Source organism: Coloeus monedula (genome assembly GCF_965178545.1).
Source record: "Coloeus monedula genome assembly, chromosome: 7".
Taxonomy (NCBI): domain Eukaryota; kingdom Metazoa; phylum Chordata; class Aves; order Passeriformes; family Corvidae; genus Coloeus; species Coloeus monedula.
Window position 1 is genome coordinate 25,868,554 of NC_138787.1, and position 25,518 is coordinate 25,894,071.

Sequence of the window (25,518 nt, forward strand, 5' to 3'; positions counted from 1 at the left end):
AGCTAAACCCAGCCATGGGCTGCTCACAGCTAAACCCAGCCATGGACTGTCACACAGCTAAACCCAGCCATGGACTGCTGCACAGCTAAACCAGCCATGGACTGCTCACAGCTAAACCAGCCATGGACTGCTCACAGCTAAACCAGCCATGGACTGCCACACAGCTAAACCCAGCCATGGACTGCTCACAGCTAAACCAGCCATGGACTGCCACACAGCTAAACCCAGCCATGGGCTGCTCACAGCTAAACCCAGCCATGGACTGCCACACAGCTAAACCCAGCCATGGACTGCCACACAGCTAAACCAGCCATGGACTGCCACACAGCTAAACCCAGCCATGGGCTGCTCACGGCTAAACCCAGCCATGGACTGTCACACAGCTAAACCCAGCCATGGACTGCTGCACAGCTAAACCAGCCATGGACTGCCACACAGCTAAACCCAGCCATGGACTGTCACACAGCTAAACCCAGCCATGGGCTGCTCACAGCTAAACCAGCCATGGACTGTCACACAGCTAAACCCAGCCATGGGCTGCTCACAGCTAAACCCAGCCATGGACTGCTCACAGCTAAACCCAGCCATGGACTACCACACAGCTAAACCCAGCCATGGGCTGCTCACAGCTAAACCCAGCCATGGACTGCCACACAGCTAAACCAGCCATGGACTGCCACACAGCTAAACCCAGCCATGGGCTGCTCACGGCTAAACCCAGCCATGGACTGTCACACAGCTAAACCCAGCCATGGACTGCTGCACAGCTAAACCAGCCATGGACTGCCACACAGCTAAACCCAGCCATGGACTGTCACACAGCTAAACCCAGCCATGGGCTGCTCACAGCTAAACCAGCCATGGACTGTCACACAGCTAAACCCAGCCATGGGCTGCTCACAGCTAAACCCAGCCATGGACTGCTCACAGCTAAACCCAGCCATGGACTGCCACACAGCTAAACCCAGCCATGGAGTGCCACACAGCTAAACCCAGCCATGGACTGCCACACAGCTAAACCAGCCATGGACTGCCACAGAGCTAAACCCAGCCATGGACTGCTCACAGCTAAACCCAGCCATGGAGTGCTCACAGCTAAACCAGCCACAGACTGCCACACAGCTAAACCCAGCCATGGAGTGCTCACAGCTAAACCAGCCATGGACTGCCACACAGCTAAACCAGCCATGGACTGCCACACAGCTAAACCCAGCCATGGGCTGCTCACAGCTAAACCCAGCCATGGAGTGCCACACAGCTAAACCAGCCATGGACTGCCACACAGCTAAACCAGCCATGGACTGCCACACAGCTAAACCCAGCCATGGACTGCCACACAGCTAAACCCAGCCATGGAGTGCCACACAGCTAAACCCAGCCGTGGGCTGCTCACAGCTAAACCCAGCCATGGACTGCCACACAGCTAAACCCAGCCATGGGCTGCTCACAGCTAAACCCAGCCATGGACTGCCACACAGCTAAACCCAGCCATGGGCTGCTCACAGCTAAACCCAGCCATGGACTGCCACACAGCTAAACCCAGCCATGGGCTGCTCACAGCTAAACCCAGCCATGGAGTGCCACACAGCTAAACCAGCCATGGACTGCCACACAGCTAAACCAGCCATGGACTGCCACACAGCTAAACCCAGCCATGGAGTGCCACACAGCTAAACCCAGCCGTGGGCTGCTCACAGCTAAACCAGCCATGGACTGCCACACAGCTAAACCCAGCCATGGGCTGCTCACAGCTAAACCCAGCCATGGACTGCCACACAGCTAAACCCAGCCATGGACTGCTCACAGCTCAGACCAGCCATGGACTGCCACACAGCTAAACCCAGCCATGGACTGCTCACAGCTCAGACCAGCCATGGACTGCCACACAGCTCAAACCAGCCATGGACTGCCACACAGCTCAAACCAGCCATGGACTACCACACAGCTAAACCCAGCCATGGACTGCCACACAGCTAAACCCAGCCATGGACTGCCACACAGCTAAACCCAGCCATGGACTGCCACACAGCTAAACCCAGCCATGGACTGCCACACAGCTAAACCAGCCATGGACTGCCACACAGCTAAACCCAGCCATGGACTGCCGCACAGCTAAACCCAGCCATGGACTGTCACACAGCTAAACCCAGCCATGGACTGCCACACAGCTAAACCCAGCCATGGACTGTCACACAGCTAAACCCAGCCATGGAGTGCCACACAGCTCAAACCAGCCATGGAGTGCCACACAGCTCAAACCAGCCATGGACTGCCACACAGCTAAACCCAGCCATGGACTGCTGCACAGCTAAACCAGCCATGGACTGCCACACAGCTAAACCAGCCATGGACTGCCACACAGCTAAACCCATCCGGCGCAGCTTCCTGGGACTGGCAGGTCCCTCTCCTCTCCACACGCAGAGCTGGCGGAACCAACAGGAGCCGGCATAGCCTCCTGTCTGCAGCCAGCACACTTCATGCTGAACTGAAGAAGACCCCATGCAGCCAGCAGCACAAAGGGAGCGAGGCTTTCTCCACCATAAAGCCTGAACAAGAACATTCTTCAACATGGCAGCTTCAGAGTCAGAGAGAAAGAGAAAGCGAGTCACGTGAGACAAAACTGAAAATGGCGATGGGAGAGAAAAGGGCGGTGCCGCGATTCTCGCGCGTAGTTTAAAAAACTTCTTGCATGCCGTGGTAAGAAACTGTAATATCACAAATGGTTTATCTCTTTAATCCATTTGAAGTACATGGGGGGATGGAGAATTCACGTGTGGCCCATGAAGATTGTGAAGAGTGCCTATGCCAGGCTATATAGAAGCATTGAAAGGCTTTTTAGAGACTTATGGCAAAAAAAGCCTTTGTGTTCAGGCCAAAATAACTCATCCTTAAAAAGATTAATAACCCCATGTGATGGCTCATGTTTTGCAGTGTGAAGGAACTGTGAGATTTTTCATGGAAGAGATGTTTTACACCACAGCAGATTGTTTCTTTCCAGGTGGGTTTGCTGTTGTGGCAGTTTGGGAACCATGTGCAGCTGAAGAAAACCCTTTTTTCCCTTAAGCATATGAAAGAGACTTATCAAGAATTGCAACACTGACTAAAATCCCGTTCTGTTACCCTTTGTGTGAGTTAGGTAAAAGGAGGAAAGTGCTGGAAGGGGGGGGAGGGGGCTTGCTTTAATTTCTTGTTATTTCTCTTTACTTTTAATTCTATTAGTAATAAAACTCTTTCTTTGTACTGCAACTGTTTAAGTTTTGTGCCTGCTTTGCTTTCTCCTAATTCTTATCTTCTCACAGAAGGAAAATAAGTAAGTAATAGATATTTTGAACCAAACCACTACACTTAATTAGTGTTTCTGCCCCGTTTCCGAATTAAACCCGCTACAGAACCTACTTCCTTTTAGATGAGCTTTACAAATGTTTTTAACAAACAAGGATCAGAAGCAACTTTGAACACATGTGAACCACTGAAAGCTGAAGAGAATTTGACACTTCAAACCCCAGCATGCAGCATGGGGGCACTCACTTGACCCTGCCATACTCCACTCCTGTTAAGGGCAATGCTGAGCTTCTCAGGTCTGACCAGAAGCCTCAGACCTCAACTGATGTTTCTCGCTGACAGAAGCTGAAACACTCTTCTTTGGTGCTCTGACTCCAGTTCTCCACTCCCTGGTGACTTTGGATGAAGACCATCCCCAGACTCAGCACCCACAAAGTGCATCACAGCATCTGGCTGCACAGGGAGGCACATAGGAGAAAAACCTCTTACAACAGCGTGTAGGACAAAATAAGACTGCAGTCCTTCTCTCCAAAACCCTGCACAGGACCAACCTCACAAGCAGCAACAGTCGCAGCCTGACCACGCTGGAGGAGCAGCTTTACTTGATGCCACAGAGCCATCAGCCTTGGGAACCCAGGGGGCCAGCACAGCCCTTCTGCTGTGGTGCAATGGGATCATCCCAGATCCTGCCCCATCAATGCACAGAGGCATTTCAGTGCACACAAGGGCTACAAGTGGCTGTGTGTCTGTCTGGGCACGCAAACTGGTAATTTCATGTCAGCCACTGAAGACAGAACACAGATGTGACAGCACAAAAGCCACCAAAACTATGTTCAAAAAAGCAACTGCCCTAATCTTTCTCAGATATACTTTGGGTCAAATACAGCTGCAGGCAAGGATAGTGGAAAAGCTCCCACTGGCCTTCTGGAAGCTGCATATCATCTTCATGTCGATGCACTTGCACAGGGCACAGCTAGTTCAGTGCAAGGTTGGTGCTGTTCAGTGCATTTGCAAGCTCAGCTAGTGAAGCCAAAAGGTTTGCAATTTCCATAAAGCAAGTTTTTTCACCCTTGCTTTTTCAGGTCTTAAAGACACACACAGAAAGAAAAAAAAACCCAAACAAAAATCCAACCACAACACTAACGAAGAAAAAAAAAATCCACAAAAAATACTCCTACATTAAAGCAGGAAAAATTACAGAATATAATGGACTAATACAACCATCATATATATGGATGAATAATGAATATTCATAGTATTTGCCTTTGTTTAGCTTGTTGATTAAGTATCTAACTTAGATTCCTACTGTTGACAGAATTGCAAGTATCTGACAAGTATCCACCTAGGGTTAGTGCACACAGCTGCCCTGACCAAGCTGCTCAGACTTTATGATTACTCCAATGGTAGAATTTTTTCAGAGAAACAATTTTAAAAAACATAAGAAATTAACTGTGAACTGCAGCATACAAAGCTAAAGAATAGCTGTCAAAACAAGAAAAATAAATTTAAAAAAACACACCACATCCAAAACATTTTCACCAGTAAGATCTTTCAAAAGATCAAGATTTCAGCAAAGTGACACAGCCAGTGACAGAAGGAAACTGTACTTAAAAAAAAAGACCCAAAGTTTTCCATAATTTTTGTGACCTTACATTAGATGACTTTTTGTTGCTCACAACCAGAAAAAGCAGTGACATGCTTCCAACTTTTTTCCATTTTGGTCTGAATATTGTGAATTGTAGTAAAGACTTTTAATAAAAGGAGAACCTGTAGAAATTGAGACACAATGCAACTAAATGCTTAGCTGTATTACAAAACTGGCTTTGGTCCACAAAAGTGTTGTTTCAGCAAGAAAAGTAAAAGAAGAGATAATAACACATTTATTCTGGCTACTGGAAAATACAGATGTTAGTCCTAGATCATATCCTGTTACAAACAAAAGCTATGGGAGGGGAAAAACTTTTAGAAAGTATTGGAGTCACAACAGCTTTTTCACAGAGACAGAGAGAAGCAACCTGAATATAAATAAGTGTCCAAAATAGGTCAGCACTCTTTTCTTGGCCACTGAAGTCTGATACTTTTCACTTGAGGTTATCCTGGACGGTGATGGCACACACACTGCAGGGACAGAGGCTGACGCCAGGCACAGCTCCGAGCTCAGTGGGAGTCGCAGTGCCCCAGCACAGCGCCGCAGTGAGCACTGCCAGGCATCACCAGTGTCCACACGCTTTGTGGCAGTACCTGCATTCCCCTGACTGTAGTTGTTTCCAACCTGACCTCACTCCCCTCCAGGAGGGTTTTGAAATGCTCCGTGTCCAGAGTTTTGACCTCACCAAGCAAGAAGTGTGGTAAGAGACAGGGGGTTTTCCACAGACCCTACCCACCAGCTCTGTGCATTCAGTCCTGAGCATCCCAGCCACTGCCTGGCAGGAAGCAGCTCTCTGGGCCAGGAGAGGACTGGGCCTTGCACCACCCAGCTCCGGTGTGTGGGCAAAGCCACTGCCTTCCCACCAAAGGTTACAGTCCCTTAAACCAGTGCAGAAAGCAGTTTTAGACCCAAAAATCAGGCCATGAGGTGCAGAGCATGCACCTCAGCTGCTCTGCCACAGCTTCCACGGAGGAGTCTGGTAGGAGCATCAGGCTGCAGGAGAGCCACAGGTTCTCTCTCCCTCTTTAAGGAAAAAAGACCAAACAAGTTATTTCTACAGCACTGAGAGGCAAGCCTGCCAGTCCAGCCTCAGCGGCATTCCTGTCTAGCTCGGCTTGTTTACCACCAATAAAAAGCCCATTAGTTGCACAATGCGCCTGTTAAAAATAACTCCAAAAAATCATCACTGGCAAATTAGTAAGACATCAGGACATGCAGACACCTCAGCATGGTGTTATGGAAACCACAGAGGAGTCAGACTTCCCTCAGGAGCTTTTCCCAAGGAAGACAATTCCAAAGATTTCTCTCCCTTTGAGTGGGTCCATCGAACTTTGAAGGGCTCAGGACCAAAAGGCAGCAGTCACCCAGTCAACTGACCCAGGGTTTCCAACTGAGTGACTTCCAGAGAAAGTAAATTTACCAGGCTCAAATGCTGCTGCTTTGCACTAGTGAGAGCACAAGGTCCCACTCACATAGGGGGAGCCAGCAGAGAAGGCTGCAATGGCCTGAGGCACCCCAAAACTTCACACCCCTGATCAGGGTCTGATCCAGCAGCAGCAACAGCTGCTGACTCAGCACACTCCCTCCCTAGCCATCAAGAACCCTGCTTTAAAAGCACTGCTGATGTAAAGGCAAAAGGAGGGATGGGGTGAATCGTAAGCTGCCCTCCTTTAAGGACTGGTCACGTAACTGCTGAATAAAAAATAACCAGCTCCCAGCCCAATCCCTGACCACTCTGTGCCACAAACATGAAATCTATCCTTGCTACCTGCCACATACACCACTGCTCTCCAGCTAAGCCCACAGCAGCACAGCTCAGACTTTGCCAACAGGGCTTACAGTGCCTCTTCTGATCATTGCCTCCAAATTGTGCAATTCAGAGGTGACTCCAAAACTCACCCCAAGATTCAGGCAGAGCAAAGAGTGGAGGCCTGCCTGGCTTCTCACATGCCTCCTCAAGCACCCAAAACCCAAGACACAAGGGGGAAGGTAGAGCAAGTTCAGGAAGGTACTGCCCTATGGATTTTAGGCAGAAGAGCTGACAATTTTTACAATACTGTCCTTCTCAGCAAACTCCTCTAGATGCTGAGCAATCCCAGGAGCTGCTTTAAACTCAAGAGTAATACTGCTTTTCCTCTTGAGTGAGTCCAGCCAATTTACATGGAGGCTGCCACAGGGGAACAGTCCATATCCATAGCATCGCCCCCAACCTCACCATGAACTAGCTGGGAAAAACCTGAAAACACTTTGCAAGGATGCAACCTGATTTTATTTCCTGTCTCTCCACAAAACAGCGGGGTGTCTGTTACTCCTCTGGAATTTCTGCCTTTCCTCCATGTGAGCACTTGTGTGAGCCCAGCCATCCCTCTCCTCAGCCCCTCAAGAAGATGCTCCTTTGGGAGCATGCCAAGCAGAGATACGTGTTGAGGACACTGCATTTGTGAAACAGGATAAGGATTCCCTTCTGCTGACAAGGGGATAAGAGGGGATTTCAAGAACAGCTGAAAATATCCAAAGCGGTGATTTACCTTTTCACAAGAGAAAACTTTCTCTTCCCAGAGAGAATGTATTTTTCAGATAATGCACTCAATCCTCCAGATTTGCATGAATGAAAATGGCATCACACAAGCAGGTGAACAAGCACTGAGTTAAAGCCTGGATGAAAGAATAATCTCTAGATACAAGAAACAAAAACATCCATCAGCATAGAGGTTCCCCAGTCTCTGCATTACCTATGTGACAAACAATTCTCCTACAGAGCCCTGAACACCAAAATTCCCAGGAAAGACCCAAATGCCACATCAGAAACACTCCCCATCTCCAGAATGGAGGACAACAGCTAACTGACTTACATCCAGAAGAAGAGCTCCTTTCAGCTCAGGAGGGAGAAATAAACAACCAAACCCCCTCCCACCTAAATAAATTCAATTGTGACTTGATGAAAACAACAGAGGAGTAAGAACCCAGTGTTTTGGCTGGTATGATAAAGATGCTCAGTGATCAATTGTGATCACCTCCATCTGGAAATGGGTGAGAACCACTCCCCTCTCAGGATCTCTGTTTCTGAAACCTTATTATGATTTTAAAGCTGCACTCAGGAACAGCTTTCCTACTGCCAACAAGCCCCTTCCACAATGGCTAAACCAGTAACACCAGCAAGGTTACAGTAAGAAAGAGCTTAACTTACTGAGGTTCCTACCAGGTAAGTTTTTTAACAAATAACAAAGGAGGGTGCTTAAAATCAGACACAAACCACAATGGCCAGTGACCCACTCTGTGCTCATCCCTTCTGCATCTCATGCATCCAAAACAATTTTGGGGAAGAGGGCAGGAGAGGTGACTCCACTCCAGCAGATCTCACACCAGATAAGAGTATCACATTATCTGTGCCCTGGTGCTGCCAGGCAGCATGCCAACACAAACAGCGTGCAGGTGCTCCAGCTGCTTTGACAGCATCGCAACCACATCCTTGGGATGGATCCAGGCCATGGCCTGCCAGCCGAGCCACACACGAGCATCTCTGCTGCTCATGGCCGTGGAAACGTAGCTTCGGTTTGCTCTTGTTAGGCTGGTTTGGGGTGCAGGGCCGGCACAGGGGAGGTGGGTGGGGGTGCAATCCCCAGGAGTCTGCAATAAAGGAGATCTGTGTAGCTGGCAAGTGTGAGGTCTCCTGGGAACAGCCCTTTTACTGGGCTCCAGATGCTGCGGAGTGATTGCTTATATGAAGGCGGGGGAGGCCTCTTTACTGTTTCTCATTTCCTCTTTTTTTTGCTCACCCCCCCCACCCCCCCCCCATTTCCTGGTTTTGTTCAGAAGCACAAGAGAGTCATTCATCATTTTTCTTCCAGCACAAGGAGTGCTCTCACCTCCCCCTCACCCCTAAATCCCTCCCCACCAGGAAAGGGCACGCGTTCTCCAGCCAAAAAGGCTCGCAGCAGGGAAGGCAAAGCTCCCCAGCTCCTGCAAGCAGCTCCGGCACAAAGGGCTACATTCTCAGCTGGGTTTGGTGGGTGCCAGCCCCCAAAGGGGGAAGGCCAGAACTCAGCAGCAGCAGAAATGCTAAGTCAGAGAACGGATATCAGCGGAGGAGGAGAGCGATTTGCACCGGCTGGAATTATGATGCAAAGCAGAGAGGAATTTGCATGCTGAGACGACAGACAAGCACCTCAGGTAACTGGAGAAAAAGAGCCAAGACATGAAGGTCCACATATGTCTCAACCCACGTGCCATAATGGTCACTCGACTCACTGAAACCTGGGAAAACCTTCCCTGTGGACTTGCCCCCCGCCCCCCTCTGGAAAGTGGATGGGCACTGATCCATGTGCAGTCGAGGTACTGGATTTGCACCACTTTACAAGCCACCAGCTCCAGGTCTGGGATGGGCTTCCAGGAAGGCCCTGCTCAGTTTGCAGGAGGGGAGAAAAGGGGTGGCTATAGATGCAGACATCTAACCCATCCAGGGGGTCAACACCACCCCCAGGAAAACTTCATTGGAGAGCTTTGCTCCCAAGTCCACTTTGGTTCTCGGTCACACTGCTCTTTCCACAGCTTCTTGATGGCTTCTCCTTGCCCCGCCTTGGAAAGAGAGTGCCAGGATAAAAACATCTCAGTACAGCTGTAACAGAGAAGAGGATCTCTCTCTGAACGCCCTAGAGAAAGAGAGCAAGTAGGAAAAGCCCAAGTTCTTGAACGCATTTTTATAAAGCAACTGTGCGTTTTCATGAAAAGCAGGACAGTGTAAACACCTGGGTCTGTTTGGGGCTGTTTGGTTTGGCTGATGACCAGGAAAAAAAGGAACTAAAACTGGACATATAGAAAACATTCCAGGTTTTGGTTTTGTTTGGGTTTAATCGCAGCAGTAACAGCAATCAACTCAAAAAGGCTGGCTTATGGTCAAACCCAAGGCTTCTTTTTGGTCCTTTTAGAAGGAAAAGAAATAGAAGATTGCGGTGAGTTCTGGGGCCAGTTGGGTGGAGGGAGCCTGTGTGCCAGCAGCTCCACCAGGGAGGTATGTTTATGGCCCAGTTTCAGCAAGAACTGCAAGGGCAATGACAACACAAGCCACCAAGAGCCTGGCCATTTGGACTAAAGTCTTCCACACCCACTGAACCAGAGATTCCGCTGGCTCCCGCAGTTGCTGCTCAGGAGGTTCATCGAGCCCAAAGGGATCACTGTGCTCCTCCAGGCTCTCTCCCAAACACCACCAGCTGCTTATGCCAACTGAAATGTCAGCATTTTGCAAAACCCATGTGTTACAGTGTGGGAGCCCAGACTGCCTGGCTTCATCTCTCAGGCAAAGGAAGAGTTTGGGGTGACTTTTCACACATCATGGGTCACTGGTGTCATGTTCTTTGGCATTGCTTTTGAGAGTGTGGACATGCATTCAGTTTTCTTCCTTTAAGGATGCTCAAGTGGTGAACTTCTTTAGCTGCTGGTCTCCTTAAATATCTTTGCAAACTTATTTTGAGGTTCCTTTGTTCTCCCAAGTGAAATGCCAATATTTCAAAGTTACCAGAAAAAAAACCCTTAGATTTTACTTTTTTTTTTTTTTTTTTGTCAAATGGTTTGGCAGACAAACCAAAAGAATCAGTCCCAAGCAGGAACCAACATGTGGATTCCATCATACTCCAAACCCAGAGTGTGTCACCTCCACAGCTCCCAGACATGCTTGCGCAGAGCTCTGCCCTGACCCTCCCACCCTGGCAGGAGGGCTCTCACTGGATCAATGAATGGCAGGTTTCAGCAGGTCTTCAATGAGCCAGACAGGTCACAATAATCCTGCTAGTACCCTGCTGAAAATATGCAAAGCAAATGTTGAGACCAAGCATGGGAAGAGAAGATGAGGCTGGCAGAAATGCAGTAAGAACACAAAAGGAAGAAAGAAAGCACAGCACCTTATAACAGGAAAATAATAAACTTGTTGACAAGAAAAAAAAAATGCAATGGGAAAAAAGTCCAGGGCTCTAGAGAAAAAAAAAAAGCAGCAAGGAAGAAGGCTGTCGTGAATGCACATGGTCAGCATGGGTATAATGATGCATGTTTTCTTCTTGGCACTAAGGAGATCCCAGAGGGCCCACAAAAGCCTCTTGCAAATCAAAGGACCAAGCTCTTGACTTTTCCCAGGTGGAGCAGCTGCTGAGTCATTCCTTACCCATCACACTCTCATCCCACAAAAATCCAGATTTCTGCTATTACAAAAAGTATTAAAAGAATTTTTTAAAAATTCCAGGGAATTTTGCATTGGAGCCTTTTCAGTGTTTTCCCCACCCTGCCATCTTCAAACTAGGCAACATGTGGCCCCGTCATTTTTTCTGTAGTACTCCTCTCTGGAGCAAGCTGTTCAGTCTAAGAAACTTACTCTCCTAAGGTACAGTCCCGTTACTGAGTCTTCCAGAACCCTAGGATAAGCACGCCCAAGAACAACACACTCAGCTGTACCTGCCTCAGTTTCCTTGACTTCCAGGTGGAGCTTTTACTGTGCAGCAGAGGCCAAACAGCCAGTCTGTGCCTGGGGGCTGCGGAGCCACAGTCAGGGAGGAATGAGATTAATTACATGAATAACAAAAAGCCGGATGCCAGCCACCAGCCCCCACCCCACACAGCTCAGCGGGATGCAGAAGGGAAGCAAGCAGCTCAAAACCCAGAAGAGCTCGCAAATGAGGCCAGTCTTATTCTATTCCAGCTACAGACCTGCATCTTGGCCTTCACAAGGGCCAAGAAAAGCCGTGCACATTTTCTTTAGAAAGGAGCACAACAGTGAAAAGCCCCCAGTAGGAGAGTTTTCCTTTCAGTCTGACCTGGACCGTCCTGTGCATCCGCCATGAGGGGACGGCCACCGGGAGCCAGCTCGCCTGCTCGGGCAGGAGAAAAGGGAAGTTAATTTTCGCAGCCAAAAGAAAATAGGGAGTTCTTTTCAGATGGCAGGAATGTAACCGTGACATTTAGTCACTTGCTATTTCTGCTTCCCGGCTATGTCTCTCCACAGGAAAGCCCCTGGACAGAAGCACCCTCCAGGCAGCGTTGCAACATATGTGTGCTCAAACTCTGGCGTTTAATCCCACTCCTGCGGTCCCCGCTTCAGGTCCTTGGGAAACGGGCGGTTTGGGGGAGATTCAGTCTCTCTCACTCGCTCTTGTGCCTGGGCTGCCTTAAACAGATGCACGTGTCTGTCTGGGAAGAGGGCAAACCTGCAACCCTGGCCCAAGGCCACTCAGGGTCTGACCCAGCTGAGAACAGCAGGGCCCCACTCTCTCCAGGACATGTCAGCCAGGACAGGATGGCAGCACTGCCCTGCATCGGCCCCTGTGCTGGGTTCAGAGCAGAGGGGAACCAACACCACCTCTCCAGCTCTGAAATGCAGTCGCTGATCACTGTCACTGTGGGGAAATCACATTTGCTCCAGGTTGAGCTGCAATGATGGGTGACCCTACCCGACAGCTTTCAAGCATCTCCAGCCTAACTCCACCACGGGAGCAGTGTCTGATCTGCGCTGTCCTAGTCCCTGCCAGGCTGTGGCTACTTGTCCTCCAGGCACCGTGCATGCTTCCACAGCTGGAGCAAGGAGAGCAGTCCAGCCGGGGTTACTCCCATACAGGGCAGGCTGCACACCCTGCAGAAGCCCCAGGTACTGGTGTCAGGCAGTCAGCCCAGCTCAGGTCACGCCGCTGACACCGCTCAGCCTGCGATTTCAGGGACTTCCAAAGCTCAGCCCAGTGTGCTGGCTGCTCACACAGATACCTTTGTCGCTGTCTGACTGCGCTAACTGCAGTCTTGCATTGCAGGCTCCTTCTGCCACACAACCTGAAGTCCCATCCATCCACAGCTATTTCTTGGGCAAAATTTTGGTAACTTCCCTCATCTGATAGGAGTCCATCAATTAGGCAGCAGAGCTGCAAAATCTTAATGCAGACTGTGCAAAGGTTGTCAGGATGTGGTTTGTATGGCAGTGGGCAGCCCACAGTGGGGTGTAAACATTCCCGCAGGAGCATGCACACATACTCAACTGAGCTTGATGTCAGTCTGAAACATGATGATCATAGAAGACAAGCAAGATGCATAACTTAACTGCCAAAAATGCCATTTCATCGCAGGATGTCATGGAGGGGATGTGCATTCAGTTGACTATCCACACAGAGGCAGGGAAAAGCAAAAGAGAAAAACTGGAAAAAAATGCACAGCAAAACACAGACTCAGTTAAATATTTATGGGGGCCACTGCATTTCAATTACAAGCAGTTTTTTAGGTCAGCTGAGACGTTTTAGTTCTGCTAGGGCAGATCAGCTCCAGGGGACAGGATACTGCTGACAACGACAAGCTGGAGGCTCAACCCTCCTAGCACACCCTGTAACTAAGGATAAAAACAGATCTGGGCACGGCTGTGCTTCCACTGGGCACAGCCCAAGTGATGGGACCTCCCTTCCCACCACAGCTGAAGCCTCAAGACACAGCACTGATGTACACAGACATCACTGTGGGTTTCTTTGCCTCTCGCAGCACTTGAAGCCCCACTGCTGGAAGTCAGGAGGGCAGCTGACCTAATAAAGAAGGTACCTCTGGGTACCTGAAATCGTGGGCTGAGCAGTATCAGCAGCATGACGGGTTTCCATAGCACTGTTCCCACCTCACAAGGGTCACTCCATACTCAAAGTTCCCAATTTGTGTGCCACTGGCTATCACCTAAGGCAGGATTATGAATGTGACAGACATTTGGCCAGGTTCACCTACTGCCCTATCAGATCTGCACTGCCCAAGCACTTTCAGTGTGGTCTGAATTTGCAAGTGTCAGTTTCAGCACGTGCAGGACCAGCCTAATGGCCAGGAGTAAGGTAACATATCTGTGAAACCAGCCTGATAAAAAGAATAAAGAGAAAAATGGAGGAAAGCAGTGACTGAAATCCACAACAAAGATTATTAGAATAACAGAAGCTCTCCAACCATCTGAGATTAAAGAATCTATATCTGCATTTGCATTTTTTACTCTTTGTAAAGGGCACATTTCGTTAATGCTGGAAATTCTGCGTTTCAGTCCTTGTTAGCTCATTTGGCCATCATCCAGGATGAGGGTCACAATTCTCACAGAAGCTGAGCAGCACTCTGTGCTGTGGGACTTGCAGGAACTTTACCACCTCACTGGTCAGATTTCTCATGTTGAACTCAGTTCATCCAAAGAAACATGTCAAGCCTGGGTCACAAAGATGGGGCTGAGCAGAAAGGCGGGGTCAGACTCAAGTGAGAACCCCTGTCCAACCACAAGTATCTGAAGCAATGTCCATAAAGCAAACACTGGAATGACCAGCAAGCAGTACACGTGCCCTTACCAGAAGGCCAAATCTCAAGACAACATCAGCACTTCTAAAAAAGGGATTAAAATAAAAACACACTGAGTCCACAGACAACATTTGTTTAAAAGCCATGTGAGAGGTGGTAAGTTTCTGCAGGCTGACGCCCCACAAACGTAAGCAAGGGAAAGTTACCAGCTCTGGGCTCCCAAAATATTTACTCAGTCTAACATTACTCTACACTCAATCAAACATTTCCAAAGTCCCATGCTACCATAACTCAAGTGCAGAGCACCCTTTCCCAGGGGTATTTCCAAGCACTTCACTGCCATAAAAGCAAACAGCGTTCTTGCAAGGTGGGAAGCACATTCTAATGGGGAGAGGAGGCTGAAGGTGTGCAGCCTTCACTGTACAACATCCAAGGGTCAGATCTGAACAGTACATTAAACTGAAATTGTGGGAGTAATTACAGAGCCTAGATGAACAACCTAAGCTGAGCAGGGAATAAGAGGCTGAGAGAAGACTGCCCTGTGGAGCAGGCTGGGGTGTTTAAGTGGCTGCAATTGATCTAAAACTCGGGTTTAGATGTCATCTGGCCAAAAGTCACAGCTTGGGAAGCACGTCTGGTGGAGGATGTCAGTGTACTCTGTCCGTTTCCTCACAAAGGCTTGGAATACCAGTTCTTATTTTTAGTACTATTTCCATTTCTTCATGTAATGAGTTCAGCGTTTCAGGCAGCCCTGGAGGAGCAGGAAGGACAAGTCCTGTAATAAAACTAATTAATTCATGTGGAATTTCTAGCTATTATTGTGAAAGTGGACAAATTCCTCACTTCTGGAAAGCTGCCCAAGTGGCCATTAATCTGGCTGTGGTCACAAGCAGGATTCCTGTGGCCTCCTGCAACACCCAACTGGCCCCTGGGACAGAGCCTGCAGAAACCAAAGTGGATGTTGTTATTTCCTCACACTGACTCTCACAGCCCAAGTTTTACTAGACTAGATAGTTCCTTCAGAGGGCTCCATGCCAAATTCCTCCCAGTGCCCACAGACCAACCATGCCTCAGTTATGTGCAGAGAGGTCTAGACCTTCTTAGACCTCCAAAGTCAGCCCAAAACAGGCATTTTGGCTTTATTCAAAGCTCTGTAGACCAACTGCTTTCCACCTGCCCAGTCTTGGCCATGCTCTCAGCAACAGGTGCCCTGAAAGGAACAGGGTACCAAGTTTCTCCTAAAGACATCAGAAGTGGTATTCCCACCACCCAGCTGGGTGTGTGAGGAAGTTGAGTTTTACAGGTCCCATCTGCAGGGAGTGGGAAACCAGGCCCCTCCACAGAGAAATTCCAGGCAAGAATCTAATCAACCACAATCCCTCAATAATGCACAAGAATTAATGGAATCTGAAAGCTCAGGGTGACAGGGTCTGTGGGTCTGGCAAGGAAAAAAAGGAGAGAATACACTGATTTTAGTTACTAAAATCAACAACAACAAAATGACTCAGAATTCCCACAGGGAGCTGACATGTAAGAAGGCAACATTTTAACATAGTCTCACTTTTCTCTCCCAGTTCCAGAGTGCTCTTTACATTCGGTGATGGATTGGTGGGTCAGCCTCTAAATACTACCTGTACTGCTGACCCAGCATCCTGTCCCAGGAATGGCAATATTCCCTAAACACCACTAGAAATCCAGATCTTCTGCTCCAAATGATCTCTGTAGTGGACTGTCTGTCACAACATGGATTTCTGCCTAAACAAAACCCTGCCCAAACCACCCCTGCACAAGCTGTGGAAGCAGTCCTGTTCACCATGGCCAAAGGAAGAGGCACCCTACCATGGCCAGCCTTTGCTCTAGGTCTCCTCTTCCCAGTTTCCATCTTGGCAGATTATTTACTTGTTCATTCACACCACAGTCAGATCAAGACGGTGCAGCAGTGTTTTCCCTGCCATTCTATTTATGAAGTTTGGATGATGTTCAGACAAAAAGAAAGGGCCCTCTACACATAACAGACCATTTCAAATTCATGGCCCTTAGTTAGTAGTGGGTACTGTGCTAGAAGAATGGCTGTTGGAGCCCAGTAGTGCAGAGAAAGAAGGTTCCAGAAAAGGAACATTGTCCTTGATCAGCTGGACTAAGAGGTGCCTTTTCAAAGCCTGGGATGGAGCCTGGAACAGTTCTTCCACCTTCAGAAAGCAGTGTTAAGACTTGTTACAGTGTCATCACTCAGCATTTTCCTCACGCTGGTTCAGCTGCAAAGCTAGAAGAGCAAAGCAGCTATTGAGGAAAGGGTGGATTGCAGCACTCCTGAGAGGTGTCCCCAAGTAGCAAGACACAATTCACCAATACAACTGGAATTTGTCTTTAGCACAGGCACTGCAGAGTGAGCAAGGACGATGAGAAGGAACTAAAAACAGCCACGGAAAGTCCCAGGGCTGTTGGGTCAGCTCCACCATGAACAGAAACACCATGGTGGCTCCAACCTTCACACCAAACCCTCCCAGCAGCCAGGTCCCAGAGGACACAAACCAGGCACCCTGGGGAGTCTCTGAGCCAGCTGTCCTGGATTATCCACAGCCTTGGTAGCTACAGTCACAGTCGGGGCTACGAGGAAGAGCCACAGCACCAGCTCTGGGCTCTTAACAGTGGGAGGATGGAGCCTCATGCCAGCCACCCATCCTGCTTCTCCTCTTCATGCCACTCCTCTTCACTAAAGCTGAGTTTTCCTCCCCATTTCTGCTTGTTTTTGAAAAGCCAAAGGGAGGTGACTCTCTGGACGCAAACGGAGAGGAGCGTTCCACCCAGCTCAGCCCGCAGTCAAATGGCACGCTGAGCACTGCAGACAAAACCTCCTGGGCTCAAACAGAAAATGACCCCATGCAACTTTCCACATACAAAAAAAATGTCAGATTCTGTCCAGCTTCACTGGAGCAAAATGCCGGAATTCTTAAATACAGGGTACTCCCTACACTACAAGAGCCTGGTCACACTAAGGACACATACCTAATCTTTGGAGGTACCAAAAAGATCTTAAAGGACACCCTAAACCACAAAAACACTTTCAGCAACTCACCAGTCACCTCTGACTGAGCAGCAAGTACTCTTGAAGACATGGACGTCAGATGCTCACCCTTTTCTAGTTAGAAAACGGCAAGGAGAAAACAAGGGAAGACTTCAATCTCCTCACCAAGCCAAGAGAAATTCAGCAGCTTAGACTAAGTCTTCTACAATTAGCAAGGAGAGCTGAGAACAGACTTCTGGCTGAAGTCTGATCAACAACATCGTACCAGGAAATCTTGCTGTAGTCTGGAGCAAAAATACTGGGCAAAGCTTTATGAATTTTTGTGATATTACAGGACTACAGGACTCTCCCACACACATTGTCATGCAGGTGAGGGCAGTGCACTGTGTGTCAATCTTGTAGACATCCTGCATCACTTGGCTACAAGAACAAGCTGCAAGGACGCACAAAAACACCTCTCTAAAATTGCCTCCAGCCAGTAAGGTGTTGAAAATATTATTAATTTCAAGGGCAGTGCATTAGAAATACCCTCATCCCACCTGAGCTGGTTTATCTGCAGAAAACTGTAAGAAAAATCAGGGATTTCAACACAGTCCAATTCCCACCAGTGCTTTGTGTCACTCTCAATTACAGTCCAGAATGAAATACCAAGAAATCGTTCCTTGCAGCCGGCAGAATTAATGGGATCTTTGACTACAGAGAGCACCAGGCAGTGAACTTGTTCCCTTACCAGCCAAGAGGCACAGTGCAGCTTTCTTCAGAATAAAAGCTGTAATGTCAGAGGATAGTTCAAGGCTTATAAAAGTGACCTGGTATCTCCCAGTATTTCAGTCCACAAGAAAGGCATGTGATTACTGATCCTTTCCTTTCTTTAACAATTTATTTCCACCCTAAGCTGATGCAGCAAGAGACTTCATCTTTCCACTGGTATCTCACTAAATGATATGTCTGGCAAAACACTGAGCAGAAATCAATCAATAATGCAATTACAAAGAGCTGTCAAATGCTGGACTGCAGCAAAGCTCCAACAGCTGAGCACTAACCCCTTTCTCCTCAGCCTTTGCCTAGGATAGCCATCATATCACATGTTCTTGTAATTAGTTGTCAACTCAACGTTTAATGAGATCACACTTGGCCCGTTTGTGAATGAAAAACACCTTCCAGCTTGCTGGCAGGGACTGCTGAAAGTAGGCAGAGATGTTTCAGTCAGACTTGGTCTGCTGAAGGTAGTTTGTCTTTTTGGAAATAATAAGACTAGATTTGAAATTTGATAAATTGGCAGAAAACTCATCCTTCCAGAAAAGTGAAGATTTGGTTGGGTAAACTCCTTGTCGTGGTTCTGGGGGTCCAGACGAAGACCAAGATGTGTATGACAGAACACAAGAATGTGCTCTGGCAAAAAAGTGGCACACGGCTGCCACGACATCAGCTCAGCAGAATAATCTGCACAATATGTTAGGACCACCAGCAAGGATTTTTCTTTCTCTCTCAAGTCCACAGGAGGACCACGCACCATGCTCAGCCTCCCAATCCCACAGCACACTCAGCACCCACGAGGCACCACGTTGTTGCATTGGTGCACACACGTACTACAGCTCCCTCCCCCAGCAAGGCACGGGGCACTAATGCAGGCCCCAGGACAAACCTGCCCTTTTTGGCAGATGCAAACAGTCAGAGAGCACAAATTGGAAAGCCAAGCACAATGTGTTCAGGACATGCTGCTAAAGGACACCATCACAGGGGCACTGATTCCAGCAGCACCTTCCCAAGGGAGAGCCGGGGTGAAGATGGGTGGAAGCGATAGTGGAAGTGTAAGAAACAGCAATGGATTTGCACCTCTCTAATACAGAAAGGGTCTGCTAAGCAGACAGTTATCACAGTTACGTATCTCACCCCAACTCAAAGGAAGAAAGAAGAAAACAGGAATTCTTATGCCTGAAAACTCAGTACACCACCAAGCTTAGCCTTCCTTCTGTAACAGAAATGCTTTACAAAGCATCTTTACATTCTACCTTGGCCTTCCTCTTACTCTGTCTGCTTAGAGCAAAAGATCCTCCCTGAAAGAATCCCAGCAGGAAAGGCAGATGTTACCATGCTCAGGAAGCTAGAATTGTCCAATCCAAATGGAAATGCAAATAATCCACCAGGCAAACTACTGTTTCTCCTAGGTCCTTAGCTCAGAACACATGACCAGGAAAAGCAGGTACAGGAATTCTGCTGGCTGCTGGGATGAAACTCTGCCTTCAAAAATCTAGCTGTGTTTGTGGACAACAGCAACAGCTGCCCATCGGGCAGATATATTAGACCCAGATGATACTGCAGCCAGGTCTAGTACAGAGCCATACACAAAGACACCTCTCACATTCCAGTTTTCACTGTTTTGCCTCCTGAATTGTTTATCTCAGCTCAATTCCTGGATGTGGATAAAACAAACGACATGGACTTTCTCACAGATGGGGCTTCTTGCTGTTCCCTTGACAAATACCATACTCAGTGAGTATAAGCCTGAAATCCAGAGGAAAGGAAACAACTGCAAAGGGCAAGAAGGAAACAGATCATTTGCCAAGGGACAGCATGAAAACACATTTCTGCTTTGGGTCAGAGCCTTGAAATCTTCCCAGGCTTCCCTCTCCCTCCAAACCACCATTTTCACACCACATCACTCCCACCATGGCAAACTCCAGTGGGACTGTGGCAGGGGATAACATTATTTTCAAGAAACTGCTTCACAAAGGTGTTATTTATTGTCTTAATACTTAAAAGATGACCAGGTTAGCTCTTGACCAGACACAGCTGTTGCGGAGGAGCGGGAAAACCTGGTCCACCACCTGGCAAAGCCTCATAGGCAATGAGGACAGATGAGCTGTGTGGTTTTCTCATTCACCTATCATCCCTACAGCTGTTACTAATTGCATTTCACTTCTAATAATTTCTTCCAAGGCAAGGAGTGGTGTAGATGTTTGGCTTATCCTGGGCAGAGCTGCTGTAGTGGCTATGGACATATGAACACACTCCTGTGGATTTGGTTCTCATAGTTGGCTTCCCTGGCGTGTAGCAATGCCCAAGCTTGCATAAGCCAGGCTGAATGCCTGGTTGCTGCACTCCTAACTAACCTCCCTCTTGCTCATGTGCTTCCAGCACAGGAAGAGGGGGACACTCACAGCCTGGCTCTCCTCTACTCCTCACCCACGCTTTAGCAACACAGTACTTTTAGGACATCCACGACTGCATTGGACCCACCAGCTTGACTGACAGGGTCAGAAGTTGCGGGGGCAGAAGGACAGATACACAGTTGCACATGCAGATCATGACGGATGCTTCATTTCCTTATAAAAGCAGGAGAAAGCAGAAGTCTTCCTGGCAATTCCGTAGACATGAAAAATGCATTCATAGCATTACTGGCATGGTTTTCAAGTTGCTGTTAAAATTCCAGTTACATTATGCTACCTCCAACTTCAGAATCTTCTGTGTTTTGGAGTAATACATTAAACTCTCTTTTAGCAGCTGCCTGCCATGGGGAAATGAAGGTTTTGACATCTGACCTGTAAGGAAGGATGTGTGGCATTTGGAGCTACCCAAATAAGGATTTTAGCTGGATGCTAAAACAAGCTGTGTTTTTAACAGTTAACTATTTTGACGCTGTTTTTTTATCATGGGAGTTCAAAGTGGAGACCCTGGTCAGGTGAATAAGGCCACCCCATCCCTTCAAGTTCGAGTTTGCTTGGAGCCACATTCTTTGCACAGCTCTCTTTCCCTTTGGAAAGGTTACTTTGCACTGGCATGGACTAAAAAAACCCACATTTGTTTTAATAAATGAGATCCAAAGCAGGACTCATTAGCTAGCAGTGGATTCTGAGACATATTCCACTAAATTCGTACAAGTATCCCAACAACAAAATTATACCACAAACACAATTGAACTGCACTGGTAAAGGGAAGAAAACTCTCTTAACTGGTCAGCTTTGAACAGCGGCTCAAGAACCATTTTTTTCACAGCGGAACAAACTTTATTCCTAGGATCTTGTCTCCATTAGGGGAAAATATGTTCTTCAGCTATTCTTATAGCTTGGGCAAAACAATCTAGGGCATTTGCTGACTTCATTGAGATCTGCCCTGCTCCACCTCTTAGCTTAAGTTCCCACCTGGCAGCAGCACTTGGCATCCTGCTGGGCACCCTGCTGCACCGTGAGCCAGTTCAGGTCATTGATCTGACAGTTGTTTTCTGGGGCTGGCTTGCTGCAGGACTATCTCCTGAACCAGCCTACTCTGACATAAGGTGAGAGCTGAACCCAGAAGAAGGAAGGGGAAAGGACATGGGAACTGAGAGCTGGACAACACCACACAAGCTCCTGATTCCAGCTCATCATGGCTAAAACAGAAGGCAGGATCCCCACCCTCTGGCTGAGACTGAAGGGGCTGAAAGACCCCAGTGGTACCTAAAATGCCTCTCAAATCACACTGTGTCTACAAGACCCATGTGGCCACCTTAGACCTGTTTCACTAGAAGGTGGCTGTAGGGACTGGGACATTTTCTGCCAGGACACAGACTAACACAATGAAAAGACAGTCCTCACTCTGCTCTCTGTGTCCTGGAGGACCTTGAGCACATCATCTACCCCATCTGCAAAACAGCATGATAGTCTTGCTGAGGTGCTGAGAGAATAAATACACTCAAGACCAGCATGAGCTCTGGGAGCTCTGTGCACACAGTAACAACTCTGTCCCCAGGTCAGGCGGTTCCAGTCAGAGGTACAGACATTTGTTACACCATGACCTGAAACAAACTGCAAAGGAATGTGGTCCAAAGGCAGCAAAACTACCTAAAAGGCCCTGATCCCTGGAGATGCTGAGTCTCCACCTCGCTCCCACCACTGGTGGGAGTTGATGCACTCGCCTCCCCAGGGAGGGCAGAAGTTCTCAGACTGATTTCCACAGACTGCTGTTATTTTGTTCCAACATTCCCAACATCTCCAAAATACCCAAAGCCTCTTGTGCAATGAGCAACATCCCCTGATTCTTAGCTACATGGTGGTTTATGTTACTTTCCGCCTACAACCATTTCAGGATTGGCTTTACAGACCTTAGTGGAAGACTAAACAATGCTGGAGCCATAGCAGGAGAATTTGCAGAGTTTTATTCCTTGTTTCATTTGGGCAATCCTTCTGCCTCTCATCAGGGACAAAAAAACTTGCCAACCTCTTAATTTAGGAATAGCACGAGCTCCGCATTCCAGTCCTGAATCAGCCAAAGCAGCCTTTTCAAGCTGGAAAGGGGGAAAAGGATAAATACCTTTAAGCACATTTTAAAAGAAAAAAAAGCACCACAAAACCAACCACACCAAAAAACCCTCAACACCTGCTTTTTGCAGGCAAATACTTGCTCTTGGGGCACTCTTGAAAGTGGCTTAACATCAGCATTTGAAAGCAAATTCCAGTCCCTGCTCTTTTGGGTGCCAGAGTGCTTTTCTCTGTCACTGCTTAAAACGAAAAGCAAACTCAGCTCCCTCATCTATGTTTAGCAAGCACAGTGCAGATGGGATCAAAGATGAGAGTCTGAAGAGAAGAGTATCAAGCGAAGCTGGCAGATTCAGGTTTTGTTTTTGTTGTGGGTTTGGTTGTTTTGGTTTGGTTGGGATTTTTTTTCCTAATGGCTACAACAACCTGTTAAAAGTTTTGTAATCTGAAGAGCGCAAACCCTTTTCTGAATGTCCAAGCTCCTCTGCCAAGACATGCTCAACTGTGAATATTCCAGCTGCATGTTTCATATCACACTGGTTAAGGATGTGCCAGTATTTTTATTATTCACCCCCTATGGATATTACAGAGCACCACATACATTGTAGGGTTCTTAAACTGTGCTATTTATGTCTGTGTGTATTACACACAGAGATACAATCAAATAAATCACATCCATTATAAAGGAATAAAGATAATAAAATCAAGCAAAATACTGAGTGAAGTTAACATAATTCTGAATTAAAGTGCATAAAAGAAAAAAAAGAACTAACTCAGAAAATCACCTCTCAGCCCATCACTGCAACACCCTCCACCCACCCCTGCTTTTTGTAAAATCATAAGCCTGGAAGTCAGCTCCAAATTCCTTAAATCTAAATGCCCTTGGCTTCTTCTGGAGAGTCTTAAAATTAATTCCCTTGACACTCATGTTCTGTAGTCAAGGAAGATTTCGCATCAACATGTTCTCCAAAGTCCTGGCTCTCCACTCGCACCCTTCACAGCTGGACAAAGGTGCAGGGACAGGAGAGGGGACAGGAGTGGGGACAACAGCAGTCACAGCCTGGCTGTGCGAAGCAGCAGCTTGAAACGTGCAAAGTTCTCCGTGCTGCTGTTTTTTCTTTACTCCTCTCTCTCCATCTCTCCTCCTCGAGCAGAGCAGCGTGCACAGGTACCCGGAGCAGCGTGCACAGGTACCTGGCTGCATTCCCATCCTCACAGAGAGGGAAGCCAAGAGGTACAGCCCGGTTCAGAGCGCTTTTAAACAAAGCCTCAAGAGGGAAGGGAGGGAATTCAAAGTCGTGCTGCTGAACTAGTTATGCAAACAAGGTCAAAGCCCCAGTCATAGCCAGGGGAGCATAACCAGCAAGGCAGCAGAAGTCAAGGGGGGATGATTACAAAGGAGAAAGTGTTGGTTTCTATTTCCAGAGCTGATTTGTCAATTCCCAACATCCCACGGAAAAGGAAAGAGCTGGCAGTTGATCGCAGGGGAGAGGAGGCATTAATAAAACCCAGCACGGCTGCATCGGCAACCCCAAGAGCGCTCCCTCCCACGGCAATCACAGCAACAGGTCAGGAGCCTGTTGACGTCCCTGTCCCCGGGGCTGTGCCCCCGGGAGACGCTCCTCTTGTCCCTGCACCCAGTGCCCGGAGCAGGGGGGCCTGAGGGGGTCAGGACCCCCCACGGGAACTGGCAGAGGTCACCTCATCTCCAAGGTGGGCTCTGCTGGAAGGGTGGCCATTGGGAACAGGTTCCTCACACAGCAGGGCCCTGGCAGTCCCTCAGCCTCCCCCTTCCCACCAGGCAGCACATAGTCCTCCCACACCACCTCTCCCCAGATCTTTGGGGTATCCATCACCCTTCAGGGTGGTTTTACTCCTCCACCAAACACAAATCTGAACGTTCACTTCTCTCTGCTCCCCAAAGGACCCTCCCCGCCCCTCAGCTGCATCTCCCCAAAGTTCATCCCTATGTGTTCCCATGGTGGGGCTTTTTTTCCCTAAAAGACCCCAACCTCCAGCCTTCCCCCTGGAGCAGTCCCTGCATTCCCCCCCACATACACACACCTCGTTACATTCCACCGCTGGGGTTCCTGTCCCATGCCAAGAAAACCTCTCTAACCCCCGAAGTAACTGCACCCCCAAAATCCCATTCTGCCCACCTCAGGGATCCGCTCATGCTTTGTCCCCCCTCCGGCGCCCCTCTCATTCCTTCCCTCTTTGTGCTTCCGTGGATTTACTCTCGCTCCTCTCCCGCACGGATTCCCCTTGTCTGCCCTCCCGCGGAGTCCCTCTGCCCCGAGAGGACCCCCTTGAAGTCACCCTTAAGGATTCCTTTGTCCCCTGGACGTTCCGGCACCGCGGCGCAGCCCGGCACACACGTTCCCGAGCGCACGGTGCCCAGCGCCCACCTGTCCCCAGTGGCCGGTGTGCGGGGCACGACGCACTGTCCCCAGGGCCCGGTACGCGGTGAGCGATGCACGATGCACTATCCCCAGCGCCCGAAGCCCGGAGGGCGGTCCCGAGTCCCAGGTCCCCGGCGCGCAGTGCCCGGTCCCTGGCGCGCCGCGCAGGACGCTCGGTGCCCCGTCCCCGGTACGCGGTTCTGGGCGCGCCGTGCCGGACCCGCGGAGGCCGGGGCCGGGCGCTGCTCACCTGCGGGGCGCTCGGCGCTGGCGCCGTACTCGGCCGTGTCGCGGCGGCGGGCGCAGGTGCCCTGTCCCTGCACCAGGGCTTGCAGGGGCAGCTCGGCGCCGGGGTCGGGGTAGCAGCGCAAGCCGGCGGCGCAGCGCGGCGTGTAGACACCGCACGCCTCGGCCTCCAGACGGGCGCACACCGGGCAGCAGCCGCAGCCCGGCTCCCGCACCAGCTCGGGGCAGGGCGGGCGGGCGGCCGGGGGGCAGGCGGCCAGGCGCTCCGCCGTGCAGGGCGGGCAGCGGAACAGCACCTCGGGCAGCGCCGGCCCCGCCAGCGCCAGCGCCGCCGCCGCCGCCGCCACCAGCAGCCGCGGCCAAGCGGCCCGCGCCGCGCCGCGCCCGACCCCGCCGAGCGCCATGGCGGGACTG

The 25,518-nt window shown here is 49.3% G+C and overlaps 1 protein-coding gene across 2 annotated transcripts in view; it reads right to left on the bottom strand.

The window, feature by feature from the left end:
* IGFBP2 (insulin like growth factor binding protein 2) overlaps nt 1-25,508 on the bottom strand; it is a gene marked incomplete at its 5' end in the record, with an annotated part of 62,151 nt that extends 36,643 nt beyond the window's left edge. The window contains one exon of one of the 2 annotated variants that reach the window (XM_082284645.1): nt 25,109-25,508. In XM_082284645.1, the coding sequence (XP_082140771.1) occupies nt 25,109-25,508 (400 nt within the window). Of the gene's footprint in view, nt 1-11,727; nt 11,779-25,108 lie in introns of those variants that run through there. The other variant, XM_082284646.1, reaches the window with a different exon arrangement.
* Between the last annotated feature and the right edge of the window lie 10 nt (nt 25,509-25,518).